Source organism: Aedes albopictus, chromosome 1, assembly GCF_035046485.1.
Source record: "Aedes albopictus strain Foshan chromosome 1, AalbF5, whole genome shotgun sequence".
In the NCBI taxonomy this organism is placed as follows: Eukaryota; Metazoa; Arthropoda; class Insecta; order Diptera; family Culicidae; genus Aedes; species Aedes albopictus.
Genome location: NC_085136.1, coordinates 194,066,915 through 194,091,103, shown reverse-complemented (window position 1 = coordinate 194,091,103; position 24,189 = coordinate 194,066,915). Strand labels below are relative to the sequence as shown.

The 24,189-nt window shown below is 40.9% G+C and overlaps 1 protein-coding gene across 1 annotated transcript in view; it reads right to left on the bottom strand.

The window, feature by feature from the left end:
- Nucleotides 1–1,214: 1,214 nt before the first annotated feature.
- Nucleotides 1,215–24,189, bottom strand: part of LOC115263783 (neurotrimin) — an 866,784-nt gene continuing 843,809 nt past the window's right edge. The window contains exons 8-11 of the mRNA XM_062846064.1: nt 20,817–20,938; nt 11,527–11,707; nt 11,264–11,437; nt 1,215–11,188 (exon numbers count right to left, since the gene is read on the bottom strand). Coding sequence (XP_062702048.1) covers nt 10,988–11,188; nt 11,264–11,437; nt 11,527–11,707; nt 20,817–20,938 — 678 coding nt within the window. The 3' untranslated portion in view covers nt 1,215–10,987. The remainder of the gene's footprint in view (nt 11,189–11,263; nt 11,438–11,526; nt 11,708–20,816; nt 20,939–24,189) is intronic.

The following is a 24,189-nucleotide window of genomic DNA, read 5'->3' as shown; positions in this document are numbered from 1 at the left end:
TCACATGCGATGACGACGACGGAGGCGCACCTAATTTAAATTCAAATTCAAATTTCGGCTCGTTTTTGCTTCTCAGAATGGTAAACAGCACAAACAAAAAGTTGAACAAAAGTAGAGACGGAGTTCATCGCGATTACTTCGTGCACATATCACTGTTTATAGAAGCCGGCATAGGCATGCTACCATGTTCGGGGAAAAAGCAGCGGGCGCAGAAGTGTATCGTTACAATAGCCTTTTTTCAGCGAAAAAAGGAGAAAGCGAGACGTTATTGAATGAGACGCAGGCAGCTACTGTGTACAACTCCTTTGATGAAATTTAAAGGGAAAATGAAATCGTCCTTCCTTCTCGAGTGCGATTATTGGGCGACAGACGAAAAACTCAATGAACAGGAAAATGGGAAAACAAAATGATGGGAAACAATTGAAAAGCTTTCATGTGAGCTGGGCTTTGATGATTTCTTCTAGTGGAGGAGAGATTAGAACGCAGAGTATCGACTCTTTCAGACACACTGGCGTTTGATTGGGTATAATGGTAGATTGAATTTGAGTTTTATGATGTTTTTTGTTGAAAAGTATTACAGCCCAATTATTTTCTTTAGGCTGAGGCTTAACTGTTGAATATTCTCCCTAATAGATTTGAGAAGAGGGGATCGAAACAAACACAATGACCAAGCAATGCATAACTATATCGGAGCTATATGCATTCTAAATTCTCATCATGATAGACCAAATTTTGGCCATCTCAGACCCCTACCCCCTCGTAGACTTTTGTTCATACAAAAAAAAAGAAATTTGTTTGGAGCGTAGACTTTGGCGAGACCCTACTCCACCAAAAAGTCTACGTGGTTTATGATCGGCCCCTTTGCGTTTCAGTGTTTTAGTGGAATCGAAGCACGAAATTTCATCAAAGGTCTGTTTCGTTTAATGTTGGTCGAAATGAAGCATAAAAGTGCAGAGTTAAATGTTAATTGTGCTTAAGTAGGTTGGTGCAAGTCGTAATTGAGTTTCGCACTGTTCTAGGTTCGAATCCCATTGTTGTGTACACTTTTTTTATTATTCTTTTTTGGAAACATTTTCTTGAGAGTTTAGTGAGTGGTAATCCGAAAAAATGTTGAATGAATCTGCTGATACTGTGTAATACCTACCTCATTGAAAATGTGATATAACAAGCTGATTCAATGATTTTTCGGAGCAAATAGAATGAACAACTTGTTTGATTTTAATTTTGAAATGTATTTATCACCAATATTCATATCATACTCCAATGCTTCTTGTTATTTTTTTTTCTTCTCTGCTTACCGCTATATCATACTTGTTTGGCAACAGTATCGTGCTGCCGACAGTGTAGACATCTTTATGATTTGATTTTTATCTTTGCATCTCTTTTCCATATTGGCTCATGACTGTTTCATTCATCTTATGACTTAATATATTTTTTAAATTGCCTTATGACTGATAGCTAATCAATATTTTGTTTTAAATATCTTGAATAACTATACGTGCTGTATGTCCTCGTCTGCACGAATGATCGCATTCATATTTCCTTCTTCGTCAATTTGTCTTAGTTGTTAAATGTTTTCTTTTGCATTCTGTCTTGAAGGTACATCCATATAAAAAAGTCTTAATTATGTCTTGTAAGTTGTTGCTTTTGTCGTCTGCATATTCTGTGACTGTTATTTTTTATTCTTTTCTTTTTTTCTACAGTGGAACAAAAACGAAAAATAAGCGTTTCATTATCCTTTCAAATGCGATTGTTGGGTTGTTTCCACTGCGGGTTGCTTCACTTATGTCATTCTATGCTTACGTCTTATCATTATGCAGTTTGATTCCATTTAATCCTATTTTTTATTTCACAGTACCACAGATACTTAATATCTAAGTTGCTTTTGTTGTAGACGAATTATGTATACCAATATGTACAAAAAAGTGATCACACTTTTTGACTTCGGTCATGTTTGCTTCGCTGCATGTGTTTTCAATGTACAATATTTTTGGACTTTTTCTCATCCCACCGTTGTTTCGTCAACAACTCATTAAAATGGTTGTTCCGACTTAAGATTTTTATGTTTGTGTTTGTGACAGTTGAAAGATTTTTGAAATATTTTAAGTTATACAGAACAAACATTTTGAAGTTTCTTTGTTGGGAAATCAAAAAAAAAAAGAACTGTTTAAACTGGTATTTCGATTGACCTAAATCAAAACTAATTTGGCTATTCTTGAGGGAATGAAAATTTATCTAACTAAATTATTTTTAATTAACTGTGAGATTGTTCTATCTTGTAAATGTACTGTACTGAATTTTTCAGAATAATGTTCACTTGTAATAAATCAAACATTTCCGAAAATCTTTCAAACAGTCATTTGAAACATGGCAAGTGAACATTTTTGCTGCCCCACTCATGTGTAAAACAACAATACACAGCTTAAGAATGTTGTTTTATTCACGAGATACGATGACTATTTACAAAATATGCAAAAGCATTTCGAAACGAAGCCTATCTATAGTCTGTTCGTTACAATCCCTTTAATCGTTAGATTTTAGCCGAGTTGGAGCATAATGCCCAGAATGAAACAGATTTAGTCCTCAGTTACGCTGAATTCTATTCTGGCGAAATTAATATTTCGCTTCAAATCCTGCCGCCCTCACAAGACCGTGTAAACGGCTTTGTTTGAGCTTACACGATATGCGAAGATGTATACATCATCTGACTATTGTTGAAAATTTTGTTTTGATGTTTTGTTCCACTAACACCATGGATTTCTGGGCGAGACTCCTTCATTAGATGTACGCAAGTAAGCGAAGGTGCCAAAATTTTGCAGCGTTCCTCTTCATAGGAGGTTGAAATAACTAGGATACGACACACGTGTGGGAAGATTGTTGTTGTTCGTGCTTCTGGACTGTGGAGTGAGGACATTGCATTGGTCGTTTCATCATGATAACGTTTTCAGCTGGCAGCAGCACGTGTGATATTTTCAGCCATTCGCAACATAAGCTTACAAAAACATGCTTCAATAGTATATGTCAGTGCTTCCCAAACTGTGCGCCGCGGCGCCCTGGTGCGCCGCGAACATTCTTCAGGTGCGCCGCAGGATCTTGAATCAAAACCAATGGATCAAACTCTAATTTTTCAAAACATGATACACCTTTTATATATTTTGATTTATTTAGTAAAACTAGTGTCGCCTCCCAACCTTTTATAATTCAATTCCAAATCCTTGTCTTCTTGAGGAAGACTTCGAAAAAGAAAGTCACGCAAAGGGAGTTTTCCTCTTCCAAAATTTTAATTGAGGTAAATATTTGACGAAACCTTGAATTTTCAAGTGCACAAATTAGAAAACCACGGTTTGCGCTGAAAAGATGATCGATAAGTTTCTTGTTGGTGATAGCTTATTGATTAACTTTGCAGTGCAAATCAACATTCAGACCTTCAGATTTGTACTTGAGGTTTGGCGTTGTCATATCTCCACTTTAAAAAATAAATATTCCATAGTCTTCTAATGTTTTACAGAACTTGCGATATCCTAATAAAAGTTTTGGATTTTTACCAAGTTTTTGAATTGCGGGATTCTAAAAATGTTCTTTGAGATGCAGAAATTATTAAACAGTTGTCCAGACAGGTTCTAGATGATCTATTTTTATATCCATTTTTTCCAAATTTCAGGATGCTTCATTATGAAAATATCCACACAAAATATTTTGTTTGTAAAGTTCTGTGAATCTTCAAGTAATTTTCGTTAAAACAATTCATTTTAAGAACCTTTATTTCAGATTTGAAGAAAGCATAACATAGACGGATTTTTTTTACAATTTGTATTTGAAATTTTGAACTGAAAGAGTTAAAATGATAAAAAATCTTTGTTAAAAGTTGTTGGTGCGCCGTGACATTTTCGAACTTTTCAAAAGGCGCCGCGATAGCAAAAAGTTTGGGAACCTCTGGTATATGTTGTAGGGGAGAACGAGAAAACATGCCTTTCATGGGAATGAATCGATTTAAGCGTTTAAACGTATGCATATTTGCCACCGCGCCTAATCATCTCCGTTAATTTGAACTCCTTGCTCGCTCTTTATTCGAATGACACAGAGTAGAGTGTACAAATTACAGATATGTTACCCGTACAAGATACTATTACGTGTCCTGGTCAACAGACTGAGACCACTTGAGGAGTCCTTCGTCGGCGAATACCAGACTGGTTTTTGAGAGAGCCGATCAATGACGGACTTAATGTTTAACCAAGAAATATATAAGTTCCACTAGAAACTCCACATATCCCACACCAGCTTCGTCTACAGGTTGAAATGGGCAGGAATAAGGACGCAAACCATATTGGCGGATGAGCGTGAATGAGGTGGAAACAGTATTCCGATGAGAACCTGAATGACATGAATAACGCAGGCCGGGGAGACCATGACAACGAAAGAAATGACTACGTCTGTATAGAAGAGAGGGGGGAAATGATCCAACTCTCCAACTGGGGAAATTAAAGATACCATATCAAGCCGGTTTGATCGACGGCCGCTCGACAACGGATCAGATTTTCACCGAAAAGCAAATCTTCCACCCTTAATATCAGGTCCCAAGACATCCGCTGTTCGTCGTTTTCAAGAGCTTTCCAAACGGCTTTTCTGGGAAGCTGTTTAGACTGATAAACGCAACGATGGACGGTATGCACAACGATGACTGATTTCCAGCTCAACATCAGTCAGTTCCACCGTTACTAGAACACTAGCAAATTTCTGTCGCCGCTGCCTGCCCGCTTGTGCATAAAACCGTGCTAGAGAACCAACATTTTTTGCGGGAAGATATCAGATCCAGCTCTCGATCTATAGGTGGCGATCCCAAGATAGGGGACCCGCTTTCGGGAAATCCAGGATCATTTTCAGTAAACCGTGTTGGACGAAATGCGGATGAAAGGTACATCTTCCGTCTACAGCTGCGAGAGAAAATGTTTCCAATACTCGGCGACTCGGAGCACTTATGATACACTCTGTCCTATCCAGCCCATGGAGAAGAAGTTCGCTGTCGATGATGGCTCACCATACCATGCTATGTAGCACCCTGAGAGTTCCACTACGAAGACACGACTAGGGTTTGATGGATACTGTCGAAGCTCTACAAGGTTATCGCTCAACGAAATCCAGTACATTAGATCAACAGCGCAGCCAGCCCAGCTAACACAAAGTCGTAAATGACGTTGAATAGGCTGCTGAAGTGGAGGCCATATACGCACCGGCTTCCATTCAACCGCGTGTAAAGTGTACGCATATCGCCTCCACTTTAGCATCCTATTCAACATCATATACGATCGTGTGTTGACTGGAAGCTCTGTACTCTACCGTACTCAACGTACCTACGTCTTCCTCGGTACAAGCGCCACGACCGCTAACGCTGAGAAGATGATCTGGGAGCATCAAGGTGATCGGAAGTATTTGTAGATTCTTTTCCGGAGAAAAAGACCTACGGCCTCAACAGCTTCCCTAACTACAGATCGCCTTCCATTGGCGTTATCTGTCATCAACAAAGGAACATACGTAGACGTGCAGTGGCGCCGACGACCAAGTTGAGCTCCCCGAAACCTTTCGGCAATTGATGGACATGTTGCACCAAGCAGACTTCGTCTTACGAGAATGGGCAACTAACAATGCCCTTTTCTCACCAGCGCCAGCGTTTCTCGTCAGTTGTGGAAAACCAAACTAGAACTAGAAATTGATCGCTCTCTGTCCGGAGGAAAAGACTTTGTGACTTCACTGGTTTCCCCAGTCAGTTCAAGATTCCAACTCTGTTGCCAGTGGATGTCGCAACTAAACGAGACGTCGTACCCAAGATGTAGCGACCATTCAATGCGCTTGGCCTTCTGGGACCCGTAGTGATGAAATCGAAGATGTTTGTTCAAGTCCTTTGGGCAGAACACTAGTCATAGGACGACCAACAGAACATCCCTAAGAGCACCGCTCAGAACAGACAAGCTACAGGTACTCTCCATGTGAAAACCGCCAATACAGTCTGAATTGTTGCTTCGGAAGTCTCATATGGATGCTGTATATACGTCGTTTCCCGTGACGAGCTCGGACAGTTCCATAGCCATCTGCTGACAGCCAAGTCATGCGTTGCTCAACTACAAAGGCAATCCATCTCTCGTCTGAACTTATGCAGCGCTCTACTCGGCAGCCAGCTTGCCAAAAACCTCCGGTAAACAACGAGCTTCGTCAAACCTCCTACGCTTTGGGTCGATTCCAGCATCGTGTTTCACTATATTAAGGCGCAGGTGTCTGGAAGGTTGTCGTCTCAAACCGGATTGCGGAAATTTAACGCCTCATAGGACTGCGATTGGAAGCACGTTCTGTCGGAAATGAATCCAGCAGACCAGACAGAGTTTCCTTGAAGAGCCCGTCGGCAGTAGGCCTAAGTGTGTGGTTTCGATATTGGACATGCCGGATTCCAACTTCCTGGGCAGCAAGGAGCCTGCCCACTGCCCAGTCATGCACCACCGTCGACCCTACACTGCGCTAACGATTCACGGATCTATCCAAGCCAACCCGTGTCGTAGCACGATGCTACAGATTTTCCCATAAAACAAAGCTCCAGAGGAAGGGTAACAGGCGCTCAATATTCTCGTATTTACGACAAGACCTGCTAGCGTCCTTCCATGCTGAAGTTCATCACTGCCACAGCGCTTAGGCGCCGTTCACAAATTACGTAACGCTCTAGGGGGAGGAGGGGAGTATGGCCGAGCGTTACGGTCCATACAAAAATTTTCGGGGTTTCTTACAAAAAAGCGTTACGGAGCGGGGAGGGGGGTCTAAAAATGCCAATTTTAACGTTACGTAATAAATGGACGCTGCCTTAAAGCGTCCCATCCACGACTGCAACATCGAAATCACCACTCAAGAACATAGAGCTGTTCATGGATCAATTCGGTTGACACCGGCTCTGAGAATGATTAGCAAACATGATACTAATGATACTATATGATATATGGCTATATGATACTCGTTACTCGATTCGTTACTATATGATACTATATGATACTCGTTACTCGATTCTTCACGCAGCTGATCACCGGCTCAGATTGCTCATCGCCCAACCCAGCCATACCCGAAAACTTCATTGCTGTTCAACGCTCACGCTCGCTACAATCCGTCAACTATTTTGGCCAGTCCACAGCAGATTATTGCACTCCTCGATCATTACATAGGTCGGGTTTTTCGTGTGCTTGGAAGCCGTGCATCTCGAAGTAGTCGCCGATCTGTCGTTTGCACGTTCATGTTAGCGACGTCGTTATTCGCAATATAGCATGTCACGGTCAAGTGCTCGAACTACACTGTAACAAAGTGACTGCTTTTGTCGAGGCAGACCGAGAATTCCGCGCGATGCGAGAAAAGTATCGCTTAAAATTCCGGTCCGTGGACTGGAAAAACTTTTGCCTGGAGAGTAGAATCAATTGTCGCTTAAGCCTGGAGCGATCACCGCACTTCAGCGGTATCAGGGAGGCAGGAATCAAGTCCTTCAAGCACCACTACCGTCGCATTATTGTCAATCGCTTATTCACCGTGGGCCAGCTCAAGACCATCTTTGTCCTTCAGTTTTTATCTTCTCTCTCTCCGCTTACAGATTCTCCTGACGATCGTTCCACCCTCACTCCAACGTATTCCCTTGTCCCTTGTGAACCTCTCGCGACTATCCCTGAGCTCGATCTGATCGAATCAATCTGAAACGATTCTCGCGTTTGAGGGAGATGAAGAAGTCGGCTCAAGACCACTGGCGTTGTAAGCAATTGGACTACATGGGACAAGCGACCACTTGACCACTGCAATAAAGACCATTAAAATGGATCGCCTAATCCGTGATAGGCAAGGTTGGTCTAATCCGAGTGATCCTGGTCTAGACTGTTTCCAGATAGTACAACTAAGCGGTCATGAAGATCGCCACCCTGACAATAACTCTGCCGAGGACGAACCAAAGGATGACAGCATCATAGCCAGCTGGCTGCAAAAAGGTGAGTCGATAAGGTGAGCGTCCAACATAGCTCTGATCCTCACAAGTTCTTACCTTATACTTCCACGGGTCAAGCGATGACAAAGACCGCCAACTAAGAGTTATGTGTTTAGCTGGTAGTGCAGCCGAGGCACCGTTGTCCTTCTGACTTCAGCTAGATTGAGGAGGTACGTCCCGAACATCTGTGCACCAAGGAGATGCGGCTCAAACAACGTTTGTTCTGGCATCCAGCGGCTGAGTACGATATGCTTCTCCACCGGAAGCTATATTACAGATCACAGGATCATAGATGACAGCCGCGATAGAGTGAGCGAAAACACGAGGAGCCAAAGCAGTAGCCCGTAGCGATATTCGACTCTTAAGTGAAACGCTCGACTGGACAAACGAGCATGAGCGGACTCCCTAGCCGAAGCCGACGAAGGCACGAAAGCCGGAAATACCGACGACATTCGTCTCTTCTTCAATGTTTCACGTCACCCTTGTGGGGCTAAGGTGAATCCTACGATGCCCGTGAAAGACACATCTGGACATCTATTGACGGACCCGGCTGACCAGCTGAAACGCTGGTTAGAGCACTTTGGAAACCTTTTTCAAGTGTCGGCCACGTCACCTACAACTCAGCATGATCCACCAATGGTTGGACGCATTACCCGTGTCAACACCGAAGTTCCATCATTGCAGGAGATAGAAACAGCCGGCCCCGTAGTATCTGCACAACTGCTGTATCAACTATTCTGCAACATATGGGAAACCGCAACATTTCCGGTCGACTGGATGTAAGGCGTCTTAGTAAAGGCACAGACAAACAGACGTAACATCTTGAACGATTTTCATGGAAATCCATCGACCAGTTCGCACTACCATCACCTGGTGGAAAAGTTGTACGAGTCACTGTATTGTGCAATATCGTCAACAGAAGGCGCTAGTGTGAAACGTCAAACGCATAGAAAAACGATGCGCGAGCTTCTGGTTGTGGAAGCCACAACTATGAACATTTAAAAGGATCGTTAAAAGCGTGGTCGATGTAAATTTCGCAAGTGTTACGTCTGTTTGTCTGTGGTAAAGGTATTCAAAAAGGGCGACCTGACTGTATGCGATAATTGGCGATGTACCATGTTGCTGTGCATCGTTCTCAAAGTCCTCTGCAGAGTGATCCTTAACCGCATACAGAAGAAGATTGACGCAACTTTCCGGCGGCAGCAAGCAGGATTCCGTGCCGGATGATCCTGTATGGACCACATTGTCACGTTTCCTATCATCTTGGAGCAAATCGATGATTTCCAAGTATCTCTCTACTTGGTGTACATTGATTACGAAAAAGCTATCGACCGAGGTGACGAGATCCTTGTAGATGCGATTGATCGTGAACCAAATCATGGGTAGCAGTGGCAGCCCATTACCATGGAGCACCTAAATGACTTCGATCTGGCTGATGTATGAAATAAACAATCAGATTAGTCGACGCGCCAAAATCTGAATTTTTAACTCGAATGTGCAATCTGTGCTGCTGCACGCAATTGAAACTTGGTATGTATCAGTGGAGAACGCTCAACGGCTGCAGGTGTTCATCAAAAGGTGTCTGCGATATATAATTCGTGGGCTCTATCGTCGATGTAATATAAAGCCGATAGCGACAGAAATTCGGGAGCGAAAGTGGAGATTTTGTCGGCCACACTTTACGTGGGAGCGGGAACGAAATCTTTAACCTTGCGTTAACATGCGTTAGATTGGAATCCAGCAGGACATCGCAGCAAAGGCAGACCCAGAGGCTCATGACGGCGCAGCCTCAATATGAGTATAAAGGAAGTCGACAGAAATTTAGCCTGGCCACAGGTCAAGGTGATGGCTGGCAATCGCCCAGGATGGAGATCTTTCAATTCGGCCTTCTGCACCACCATGGGTGCTCAAGACTGAAAGTAGTAACAAGTACATCTGGCATGATACTGGTGCTGAAAACAAATCCTATCAGCGGTGAGAATAAAAAAGATGAAAGTAACGATCAGACTTTTCCTACGTCTATTTCTACTTCGATTTTTTTTTTAATTTTTGTCCTAAAACTTATGTTAGCCCTTCGATCGGATTAATTTTCACGAAATCAAAGCAAAGCTTGATCACACACATTCATATACAGAATCGGACTTTTTTTTCGCTTCAGCATTCATGCTGAATGGTTGTAGTGCCTTGTTATTTTTTACAAATTAAAGCTTCATACTTTTGCAAATCAAATGTCGCGGACAAGAAGAAAACTTTGTGTAACATCGTTATTCACATTATTTTTGGCAAATTTGTATGCAGTCCAACATGCTTCAAAGGCATGTTTCGGCATCACTTTTTCTAGGTAAAAATTCACCATTGATCAACCACATGACACTAAAAACAATAATTAGTTCGATCAATGAGCCTTGAAAATCGATGGACTGAGCAAACTTTTTTTTTTTTCCTAGATTCAAGCCATGGTTGATGTATAAATGGATGTCGGTTGGGAGTTACGAAGAATGAGTGTAATTAAAATGTGGTGCAACGAATCTCAATTTTTCGATTACTTTTGGAACACGTACTCGGAATTAAATGGGTTCTAGTTTACTGTACAAAGTCATTTACTACAAGTTCTCCAGAGAATGACATGGTGAATTATTAAAAGAGGAGAATGGTAGTGACACATTAATCTAAACTGCTTCATTTAACAGTGTCGAGTCTTTTTCAAGAGACTTTTTCTGTAGCTGTCTAATTTTACTGTAAGTCAATCTGAGTTTCGTTCTGAATTGTTTGATGAGTGATAGATCGTTGTCCGAAAGCTACAAAATTGAGCTCTTGTTTGAGTGTTTTTTTTTTCTATCTCTACAACTAAGAGGAAAATGATTCAAAGGTACGAGGAAATCTGCAATGAAAATGTACATAGAGAACGCAGTGTTACTGAGTATCGATCTCTTTGTGATGGTGGGTTATCCTACTATCGCCGCTATCTTCGATACTTTATACCTAATTGCTTAAATTTTATGGGTTTCGTTGTAGTCTGCAGTGTACTCCTAGAAGCCAACAAACGACGGCGAACATTAAGTATAAACTACTCGATTGCAGACATATGGGATGCAGCGATGTTGCACTACTTCGGGAAGTTGAGCTGGCAACCTGCATTTCCTCAGAGTGAACGTCAGACGATATTCGTTGGGTGTAGAATTGGAAAATATCGCTAACCTGGTAAAAATCGAATACATACAGACCGCTATAGATGTTTCAAATGACTGTGTATTAATTTAGTGATGCATTTACCTCATTCCAACCGTAACGGTTTTTCGCTTGGACAATTGCCTCATAAACCGAGCTCGGCTGAAGTCCTCGAAGAGTGAACGCCATGACATGTGTTAATGGCTCTGTAATTGGTCTTGCAGATGGAGTCAGGATAACGTCGTGCCATCGTCCAGGTTGTTGAAAAGTCTCATTCATCTGTGGAGAATGAAAACAACAGAAATAGCTTTTAATTATATCCCAAATGCGATAATAAAATGAAAGCCGTTAAAATATTATGGACTTACCATAAGTTTTCGGTACAGAAGTCGTACTTCCAACAGCGGTGGATAGCTTTCTACTTTCCAGGTTAGGTTGTAGCTATCCGGCGATCGACTCCACGGTGGGGACACAAATTCAGCTGGCCCTGGTCGGCCCGAAACTTCCATGTATTTCTTCGACCGACCAAGAGTGTTGTCCGCGACACAGCTGAAAAGATAAAATTACAAAAAAAGCATGCATGAGTCTCACGGCGATTTTATTTAATCCACTGCTATCACATTCAGTTAATCTAGAGAATAATCATGCACAGTGTTATGCAATTTCAGGATGGTTAATGCTGAACGACACTGTGTCAATTGATACCCAGGGATAAACATAATGGTAGGTACCTCATTATCGAAGACTGATATATCGTGGTGCTAACTTCCAATCTGATCACTACCTGGTGATAGTCAAACTTCGCCTTAAACTTTTCGTGGTACCGGAGACCGCCACGGCATAACTTAGAACAACTGAAACAATCGAATGTCACAGCGCGGATGGTAATGCTGCAGCAAGGAACCCGACAGAATGTGGAACGTTACAAACAGAAGCGGAAACAGTAGACCTGTCTCTTTGGGAAGAAAAAGCGCTGGATGGAAGAAGAGGAGTGTGATGAAATGGAGTTCCTGTTCCTAAAGAACAAGGAAGCTTTATAAGAAGCTCAATATGTACACTCCTCAAAGGCTTCGTGTCATGAGCTGAAATATACAAAGATATGGTCGGGGATTCTTGACGGACGGACGTGAGGTGATCAAACGTTAAAGGCAGCACTTTGATGAACATAACATTCATATTATGAACAGCGTGGAGAATGTAGGCACGGGAGAACAAGGCATCTAAGGAAATGGCTACATCAGTTCAACAGAGAATGAAAATGATCCAACTCAAACGCTGAGGGAACTTAACCTTCTTCGGGCATTAAAAAAAAGTTACGAATAATGCATTGGGGTCATTATGACCCACAAATTCAAACTCTTAAAGAATGATGTTTTTTTTCACCAATGGGGCACGTTCGGTGTAGTACTAGATTTGCAGTAATGAGCTGAATTTTAGTATGGTGAGAAGGTCAATCCTCCGTTTCTGCAATGAAATGGTGCAAAAAGCGTGGGTATTATGATTCCTTGCCTAATTTGATACTGTTTGATCAAAACTTTGGATAACTATGTTGTTTATGTTGCAAGAAATAGAGAAAACAACAACACTGTTGTCCAAAGTTTTGCTCGAACAGCATCAAATTAGGCAAGGAATCATAATACCCACACTTTTTGCACCATTTCATTGCAGAAACGGAGAATTAACCTTCTCACCATACTAAAATTCAGCTCATTACTACAAATCTAATACTTCACCGATCTATCCTATTCAAATGCCCAATGTCTCATTTGATAGAAAATTTCGTCAAGAATATGTTGATATGTGGAAACAGTGGTTCTGGGAACATTGGTCATCGGGAATCTGCTACAGTGGACACCATATCAGACATGTGGGATAGCACTATATTTTGCCAGTAGTTGTGGAATATCTCGCGTTCTGAACCTTTTAGAAGGGTACTGTTTTCGGCAAAGTTACTCAGAAGATTAAGAGCTTTCGCATAGAAAACAATTTGGTTCGAAAATTACTCACTACGTGGCGCTAGTGTTCTTATGAATTTCTAGTAAAGTCTAAACAAACATCGTATATCTCGCGCTCCGGATCATTTAGAAGGATACTGTCTTCAGAAAAGTTAATCAGAATTCTAAGAGCTTTCGCATAGCAAACAATTTAGTTCGAATGAGTGTAATCAGTTTCGTACCTTTAAATTAAGCCATATTTTGCTTATCCTTTGACAAAATAAGGCGGAATTAAAAGGTACGAAACTGATTGCACTCATTCGAAGAGGGTATTCCGCTTAGAGGGTTCAAAAAGTCGGTACAAGAAATCAATTTAGTTCGAAAAACATTCACTACAAGGCGCTGATGTCCTTATGAGCTTCCAGTTTAGTCTAAACGTCGCACTTTGGACCACTTAGAAGGACACTGTCTTCAGCAAAGTTACTCAGAAGATTACGAGCTTTCATGTAGGAAACATTTTAGTTCGAGAATCACTCACTGCCTGGCACTAGTGTTCACTAGAGCTTTCTCATAGAAAACAATTTAGTTCGAGAGTAAATTTCGCGTTCTGAACCACTTAGAAGGTTACTGTCTTTGGCAAAGTTTCTCAGAAGACTTTGAGCTTTCACATAGAAAACAATTTAGTTCGATAATCACTCACTATGTGGCGCTAGTGCGGAGCTTACAGTTCAGTCTAAACGTCACATATCTCGCGTTATGAACCACTTAGAAGGATAATGTCTTCAGCAATGTAACTCAGAAGACTACGAGCTTTCACATAGGAAACAATTCAGTTCAAGAATCATTCACTGCGCGGTGCTAGTGTTCTTAGGAGCTTCCAGTTCAGTCCAAATGTCGTATATCTTGCGTTCTGAACATCTTAGAAGGATACTGTCTTCGGCAGAGCTACTCAGAAGACTTTTAAGAATAGCATCATAGCATTTTCTAGTTAAAAATCAACAAAGCAGCTGGTAAGGATGGTATCACAAAAGAACCTATCTGGATAAGCCCTGATCCTAGATTATTTTCTGTCGTATGTCACATAAATTTCTAAAGTTCGTGGGAAAATGTCAAGACAGGTTCATCGACAACGAACCAGATTTTCACCGTACGGCTAATCCTCCATAAATATGTCATGAATACTAGTTCCCAATGCATCACGCTCATCAACTTCGTGGCGGCAGACAATAGTATACACCGCACAGAGCTGTGGAAAATTAGTACAGTCGGATCTCGCTCGTTGAGCCACAAGCTCCACCCAACCAACGAATTCGATTCGTTAGTTGGGTGAAGTAACAGCAGCACAAGGGGCGTGCACATTGTTTTTTTTAATCATGTTTAGGTTGGAAGTAAAAAGTAAAATTTTTCAATTTGTTTCACATTTAGAGCAAAACTGTGTGGCTTCGTAGTCGTGCGGCTAGTGTCACCAAGCATTTGGTCGCATCGTGCTAGGAGCGCGGGTTCGATTCCCGCCGCAGCTGTCAGGAAAAGTTTTCGGCTGTGCCACTGGGCGTTGCATGCTAGTCCGTTGTCTAGTGTCGTGCTTCCTTCAAAGAACGAATAGTTCACTGGAAGTACTAAACGTGTCCGTGTCTTTTTTAAAAAAACTGATACGTTTTGCAAGATACATATAGAACCAATGCGAGAAATAATTATTTTCACTAATTTTTAGTCGGTGAAGTGAACAAAACAGATGATTATGAAACCACCCGGACCAAAGTTCAAACACAAAACGCTTTCAATGATCGACAAAATAAAGATTGCTGATGTATTGAATTTGTTTCGAAGTAATTGTACATATTGTTTTATTTTAAGAAATATGAAATAAAAATTCTTCCCGATTATCAGTTAAGTTTAAGAAACCAAAAACTCATTAGCTCGCCCCTCGGAATTACAGATTGGGTGTCATTTTCAGTTTGACATTGAATTTTGACATCCAGGTGCTTTTTAGTTGGCTGACAGCTCAACTATCGGAGCCCCAACTAAAAAGCCACCCAATTATTAAACCCCCAATCAGCGGGTCCCGACTGTAGTAGTGTAGGAGTGCATGGGTAGTGGACGTGCTCTGCTAAGGCACAGTGGTTTTGATATGATTTTGTGCGATAATTTCGCAATAAAACGTATTCAGGTGCAGCAGTTTTTATTCGAGTGTTAATTACATCAAAAAGTGTAGTGATGAAGAATGGAAATTTTTTTTTGAGAAATAGTGCTTTAAAATATTTCTCGGGTGTCGCCAAACCAGCAATGCAGCTGGCAGCCATAATGTTTGAAAATTGTCGTCAGGAACACCACCGCATGGTAACATGTAGTGGTTTCGTAAGTATTTGCTTTCTACATGAAAACAGATTTATCCCTCTCGCAGTGTATTTCATACGGCTATATGCGTATTTTACTGAGTTACCACTAGTTATGTGTGTTGGGTACTCACAGCCCAATTTAGTATATGATAAATTGTGTTCTGCAACAATATGCTTGGGAAATTTCAATTTTTCTCGCATGTTGCTGTAGATTCTTTTCTATTGATATGGATTCTTACCAAGCTTCTCTATTGCTTGGAGCATTATTATCCATATTTGTACTGATTTGAACATACTGAATGACATACAGTGTGTATTGCGGATTTTAAGAAAAATTTCCACTCTGCGGTAGCCGCCGAGTTCTACAGCAGCTGTCAAAGTCCTACCGCAGGCTTGAAAATCATCCTATCATTGAAACTGAAGGCCAAATCAAAGCATGCTTGCAAGTAGCTTGCAAGGTAAATTGAACTGAAAACCAACAACAAACAATGATCATCGGCGTCGTATCAAAGGCATCGCTAGGGCTCACAAGGGTAGATCGATGATACCTCAGTGAAAATCAGTAGTCTGACAGCTGCGGTAGCTTTTCGTTCTACCGTAAAACGGAAAGTTTTCTCTAAATTAGCAATATCTTTCGCATAAATGTTACGTCGTTTAAGCATGGTCCAAATCACGTTTACTTACTCTTTGATACATCTTTCAAGATATATCAAATTTGAGTATAGTTTTCCTTACTCTTTTGGAGAATTCGTATGGTCAATGTGTTCTGGTTACATACACAAACATTGCAAATGAGAATTCTAAACATTCACAGTTAAAAATTGTTACATCGAGTTCGCTGTAACAAAATGACCTCCATCGCCTTCAACACGATTCTCCATCGGATTGTAAAATTACAGGTTGACTGCAATATGTAGCTTGCTAACAACTTTGCGTGCAAGAAATTCTTTTATGTAAAATCGAATTAAATGAAATGGAAATTTGAACGTTCTAATATTTACGTCACATGTAGTTTTCAGAATTTCTTTCTGTGTTCACTATAACTATGACCTCTTGAAAATTCTGTACTAGCGTTTAAGATGATCAAAACTGCTTTTGATTGCGTCGTCTTCTTACGAAGCCGTGGAACATATTTCATCTGTCAAATACAATCCGCTAGGGTGTTTCAAGTATTTTGGATGAACCGTTGTGCGTATATGCTTTGGATACACAGAAAGAAATTCTGAAAACTACACGTGACGTAAATATTGAAACGCTTAAATTTCCATTTCATTTCATTCGATTTTACATAAAAGAATTTCTTGTAAGCAAAATTGTAAGCAAGCCCCATACTGCAGACAACCTGTAACTTTACAATCTGATGGAGAATTGTGGTGAAAGCGATGGAGGTCATTCTGTTACAGCGAACTCGATGTAACAATTTTTAACTGTGTATTTACGGCAAATGGAATGTCTAAAATATATATAGAAAGAGCAGAGTTCTCTCTTTCGAATAGTGACTGTAGGTTGCGTTGGACCAGAGTTAAGCTCCTTGGTGAATGTGAGAAGCTGTTGTTATGCATGCACATTGCACAGTTATGACTTCCAAGTGTTGGTACTAAATTCTCTTAACTCTTTTTATCTGCCCATTGTTATACGGTACGATTTGAGTATTGGAGAGTGAGTCGTATGACAATCTTTCTATTTCATTTCGACCTCGTTCGACGACAGTTGAAACATCTTCAATCGTGTGGATTTATCCTTTTTTTTTGGAGTAATGGCTGCTAATTCGGTACCAAACTCTCCTTTGCCTTCAGCTGCAGACGATCAACATCAAGTTATGCGAGAATTGCAGCCAGGTAAGTCCTCAGTTTCTGAGGGAGTTGTTGAAAAATGTTCAACAGTAAATGGGAAAGGTGCTGCCACAAGAGTACCTTCCAAAATGGCTGGCAAGTGGCAAGTCCAAGGTTAAGGCTTCAGTAGCAAAAGGTACCACAAACCTTAGTGGTGCTTTGCCATCTTTTCACGCTTTTCGTTTTCAATTGAGCCTGAAAAAAGGCTTTTTTACAAACGAGCTGAAAGATGAGCTGTTGTTCAATTTGAACAACTTGCTCTACCAGCTACCATCTAATTCGGTTATTCCCAGTTTCAACGGTTATGGGCTTTGCTACGGTAAAATCTGGTTTTCGCCAAAAAACGAAGAAAGCTCTGTCTGGTTGAAAGGGATACTGGCTGAAATAAACGAAAAAGCGGTAGATAGTTGCAAGTTCCAAATTGAACCATTTGGTCTTCATCAGAACAAGATCTGCTAAAACGTTCTTTTGATCCCAAATGAAAGTTTAAGCGATTATGAAGTTCTGAAGAGACTTCATTTCCAAAACCCAGCATTGGGAATTGGTTACTGGAAGATATTGAGAGCTAAGTCAATATCTGTGGTTAATCGTTTGATTATCTGCAGCATTGGTGACTGTTCTCTAGAACTTCTCAAATCAATCGATTCCAAATTGAATAACGGGTTTCAAAAAGTTATTTGCAAACCGTATATGCAGAGCAAATCTGTTCAAAGAATACATTTAGTTTTCTTTGGATTTGTGCCTTGGAAACAATTGAACTAAAGGTTCCAACTTGTTTATCCAAATGCATGTTTGCAGTATAGCTGCTAAATTTTGAAATAAATCTTCTTCTGTACTGCCGTTCTACACATGGTTAGCCCATGTTATATGGGATTCCCATATAACATGGTACAATTATGTGTGGAACGACAATTTCTATTGCTATATGTATTTCCATTTTGGAAGTAAACTTTCCATGGGAATTTTTGTCATCATTATCCGCTTGTGTTTTGCTCACCATTCCCTTTCCTTTTCTACTCCCATACCCATTTCCCTTCCAATTTTCCCGTCAGGTAAATGATGATTGCGGCAATGAAAGTGCGAGGCACAAATCTCCCATTCGCAGGAGAACGTGACGCCTGAGCCGACCTATTGATACCTGATCAACAGTATGCACCGCACAGAGCTGTGGAAAATCATGGACGAAAACTCCTTTCCTGAGAAGCTGATCAGACAGATTAAAGCAACGCAACGATGGATGGTGTGCACAACTGCGTAAGGGTTTTAAGTCAACTATTCAATTCATTCGGATGTCGCCGGAAACTGCGACAAGGTGATGAATGCCTTCTTTTCAACATCGCTCTGGAAGGTGTAATGCCCCCGACGAACCGACGTGACAGTGGTGTTTTAAAACTGTCCCCCCTAAATTTAACGGTCGACTAGCGAAGCGAGCGAACGCTTTTGTCAAATCAGCGTAGACGCGAACTTTTCCTATATCATCACACTCGGGGGTTTGGGGATAAGTTATGAAACAGTGCCGGATTTAGACTTCGGGGGGCCCGGGGCAAACCCTATAAAGTGGGCCCCAAATCCAAAATTAAAAAAATATACATTATTTTTTTAGAATTTTATTCTCAAACTTTTTTGTACGTTTTCGTATTGTTTTTAAATTTTTTACTGTTTTTCGGCGAGTTAGTAAGAAAAATTACATCACCCAATTGTTTTGTTCAATCATTTGTTTTTTTATGTTGTTTGATATATTCAGGCTGAAACAGAAAACTTGTAATGGCCTAAAACGTGTACCTTATGCAATGCATTTATTGTGATATTTTGGCTAAAATGCTAAAAAAAACTTCAGAATTTCAGCGTAAATGGATTTTGTTCAGGAGGCAGTACATATGTTTTGAACATTCATCCAAGTTTATATAATTTATGCAACTTTTAGACCTTTGCGTTGAAACCTAGAATAATAAAACATGGAGCAACTTTACTTAGGCTTACAAAGCTCGACTTACATTTCAAGATTCAAATTGAACAAAGATAGGACTCATGGCGATAGAAAAACTCAAAAACTTTGGTGTAGCTCAAAATATGTTAAGTTAAACCGATGTTTCGAGATGCGTTTGGACATTGGGTTTCTAAAACTTCCCCAGCTTCTCAAACATCTCCAAAATCACCTAAACATCTGTCTTCGGTGAACTGATACAGATGGGTATTATGCAGTTGTTTTACCCAATATAATCGTATGTTCAACAGACGTATGTATAATCATTGTCAAATAATTGATTGGATTTTGAAGAATTTTCAGAGAAAATATCGTGAAAAAAAATTAAAAAAGATCATTGAGATATTCCAACTGTTGAATACTGTACAAAATTATGAAATTTTGGATTTCTATTTATTCTCAAGTGAAAATCCAGATTAACATACAAACATATTCTGGATACCTTTAAAAACTGTATATTATATAAACGTCCCTCAAAGTACATGTTATATGGTTTGTTATAGAACGTAAAGTATATAATAATTCGGGATTCTTTGCCCCCCCCCCCCCCTAGCCGGGGGGCCCGGGGCACTTTCACCCATTGCCCCCCTTAAATCCGGGCCTGCTATGAAATCAACGCGAACCGTTATAGAGGCGGCGATTGTGTTCGGCTATTTTTCATCATGGCGTCCAGAACAACAAATTTGAATTTATTTGTTCTATTTGTCACGTCAGTTCATCGGTGGTAATGCGACGAGTCGGGCGCATTAGTCGTGGTACGACTTTCACGAAATTCAATCCAGTCAAACAATATATGGACGACATGGACATTATCGCCAGAACATTTATTTTAAACGGTGACAGAGCTGAACATCAGCCTAAAACGCAAAGTGGCAAATATCGGAGATGGCACACATTTTCCACACGGAGGAGAAAGAACCGCTGGATCCAATCTACCAGACGTTTTGGTAGGCGTTATGGTTTATCTATCTTAGGTCCTTACTGACTGCTGACAACCATTTGAGTCGTGAGATATGGTGGAGCCTCGTGGCCGTGCGGTTAGCGTCACTAAGCGTATAAACGAGCCATGCCATGGGGTGAAGGTTCAAATCCTGCTCCGAGTGATGAAACTTTTCGCAAGAAATGTTTCTTCCTCGTATCCACTGCTGCTCGTAATGTATGTCGTGTCCGTTGTCTAGTGTTAGTTTCGTTCAGTCTGCACAGCCTCTGGCTGAATACGGTGACCGTGCCTTTTTTTTTAATATGAAGGCGCATCATCCGAGGAACTCGGGGCTGCAATAGCAGTCACTCGAACATTCATTCCTCGGCACGGGTAGCTTAAAGCGGGTTAGTAGCGACTACGAGGCTGATTCGCAAGCGGGGGGAAGGGGGGGTTCGTCAGGCCCCGGGACTATAATCTCGTTATTATTATCCCGCCAATTCACATGTATCGCCTTAATTTCCATTGCAACTTATGCGATGTATAATAAGTCATAAGGTCATAAGCTCCATTCTACGGTAAATCATAATTTCCCTTAGATTGGACAAAACGGATGCAGATGCATGTATTTTATCTAACGGGCTCTTGCTAACCTGTAATTGCCGAAATCCTCTTGTTGCACATGGCGGATAGACAGTGTGTGTCGATTTCCTCTCGACGACATGGTCCGTCTGTCGGTTGGTTGAATGGGAAATGAGTTCTGGTACCACGAAACCTGCAAATAAGATAAAAACAATATTCAGAGGTAATTTTAATCAATTCTTTATTTATATCTTGAAAATGGACGATGCTCTGTTTGCATAACAGAACAATAATAAAATTTAGTTATTCTATTCTCTCTTTGCTGTATCTTCAAATGTGTAATAGATAAAATAATCAAATGTGTTACGTTTCCATGCTATTGAGTTGGGCCTGGAAACAGATTACTAATTTAATAAAATTCAATAGTTGATGTTGAATCCATTTCATGTTGGAGTAATTCGACGCTAGACTTGTCATCTCAAGTCAAGCTGATAATCAGCCTAACTAGTTGACTTGTCTCGCATTGTCAATGTTTGAAGAAAACAAAAAAACATCGCACTATTCCTACAAACAACACTTCAGAGCATACTTTCATATTGCTCTTCCCCACCGTCACAAACAGAAATTCAACCGGAAAGGACCCGACAATTCTTGGTATGTTTTTTTTCCCTGCACGCGAGAACATATTCTCTTCCAAAGGAATATTTCCTTTACAATCAATTAAACTGGATAAATTGACTTTGGCAAAGTACTTAAATTTTATTGTTATTACCACTTCCTGCTCTTCGCAGCTCTAGTTGGCACAGTTGGTGGTCGACCATTGTTTGCTAAATTATGTACTAGAAGTCCCCGTTTCGGTGTTCGGGTTCATAGGCAAACAATCGATGAGGCACACACGCTGAATTGAATTGCCATATAGGCGAAAAGGAATGTCATCACAACAAATGCCATTTTCAGCAGAAGTGAAAACAAGATTCGGTTCTTTGCTGAAGTGTCGGTCGACACCCTACAAGTGAACTTTGGTGTGGCTTTAGGCTGCAGCACGAAAGTTTCGCATTAGTAAGCAACTGATCTTGGATCGACCGGTAATTGAGCCCACCACCCTCAGCATGGTCATGTTGAATATCCTCACCTTTACAGCAGTGCACTGACCCAACTCAGTATAGTCAAAGCGGTAAACACGTTGGTTATGTACATTCTGCATAATCATGTAAAAGCTAAGTGGGCTCAATCCCTAGTCGGTTCAAGAAATTTTTGTAATAAAAAAAATCCACACATAGGAAAATATATGCATGCATGTAAAATTCAGCGAGAATTCATGCACATAAAATAAAGGGAATGCTAGTTCACATTTACATGAGGTGATCACGTACTAGTAGGGAAATGCCCAGATAATGACGCTTGCAGAGCATTAGAGGAACAGAGCCCAAAATGCCAAGATGGGGTAAAATGGTCCAACTCATAAAATCATTCCTGAATGGGACTTGATCGTTACTATAGGTGAATGGTGTCAAGATATGTTGACATCGAGCATTCTTCTAGAAACTAGGCCAACAAACCCACGAAAAATCTTTGATTTCCCAATGAAAATTGGCAACTGCCGGTTTTTCGTGCTTGCAATTAAGGTTTTCTGGTGATATTATTCCCAGCCAAGTGATTCCAACGAGATTGAGGCACACATGGAGGCGCATGGTTGTTGATGCCTACGCTATCCATGTTAGGGGTCATTCAAATATGGCGACCATCATTTATTGAGTATACGAAAAAAGAGGAACAGAGGGTGAAAAAGGATTCGGAAATGGCGGAAAACTGATGGACATAATTTTTGAATGTTTTCATGAAGTGGCATCTTACCCCATGGCAGATGGTCTTTTTGCACCACTTCCGTTTTACGAATCAGTTTTTAAAATCGCTGAAAATCGATGAAAATGCAATAGTTTAGTGAATAGTTTTGCTGAATTATTGGTCAATTATTGTCTAGTTGCTATTACCACTTTGAAAGCCTATGAAATGAGGCTAATTATCATTAAAAACGATGAGAGTTTGAAAAATGGCATCTTACCCCACTTGACCCTACTACCCTAAACCCTTGAGACCAGAGATAGACAAGTTAACCGTAGCGCCTTCCAGTTGGCAGTTGCTCGCTTAAATTTAAAGTAGATGAACACTATAGATCAAAATTGTCTACCCAAACCTGACGCGAATGAATAGTGTCCTTCAGATTCTGGACAACAGGTCAACAGTGCCAAACAATATTCGCCAAATTGGTGCAGTCGAACTGAATGTAAAAACAAAGAAAAAAAAAACACAATCGATAAATAAATACCCACATAGTTCAATACAAATAAACGCGTGACGCGTTGACGCTGGTGATTTATTTTTGCACGTTCCACTCCAAGAGATCGGGTTTGGAACAGCCAGTCCTACGACGGACGGGTGGGTGTTCGTATACGGTGGAGGATGATGCCTCGCAGCATAAATCAAGGCCATTAGTGTGGTGCGATGGGACGTGCTGCGATCCATGGGATATGATGCGGGAAAATCCAGTTCCCCAGTGCGAGATGCCATATCCTGGTGTGGAATGTGCGACGGTATCGGTTTCGTATGCGAATTATGTTACTGTGTTACTAGAAAGTCACCGGATTCAATGCTACTCAGACTCACAATATGGATGCGGCAAATCTAGGATAGACTAAATGTTTTCGAATTAGTGTGGTCAATTTTAACAACGCCACACACTTGATTGACGGGGTCAAGGCTGTCATACGATTATTATATATTTTGGAAAACCATAGAGCTAATTACAATAGAGTTAACGTGCAATGCACAAACTTAGACCGTCGCATGTTGCTGGAATTGCTCGGACGAAAACGTTACTGTTTGACCAGTCGCTCAGAGGAACGTGAAACTGAATATGGCCACTGAACGCACAGCAAACCAACAATATTTGACCGGAAGCAATCGGCATAATTATTTGATATCCGTTGCAGATCGGGTTCGATGATGCGTGTAATTCTATTGCTTTGTTCTGTCCTGATATGGCGGTGCCTGGAAGGAGCGAGTCTCAAATCCCACCGGAGCGATGTTATGTACACACAGAGTCGTGCTTTAAGGCCATTACGGGACCCAAGCTGAACAATCGCGATAGTACTTTCGCTTAACAAAATGTTCACTTTGCTGCTGTGAACGCTGAAGATTGGAATCACCGTGCTGGATGATGCGTATACCTGGACTCCATAGAATATTGTATGTAGGCAAAGGTGGCCACTTGGAACCATTTTCACGGATAGGTGCGATGATTGTGGCCTCTCATCTGGACATCGGTGGTTCAGTAAATATTAGTACATTTGCAGCTTACGCTTAAGGTACTCTCACTGCCATACCATGCATTTGATAGGGATGAGTATAAACACATTTCTATGGTTGTCTATTGAATCAGAAACC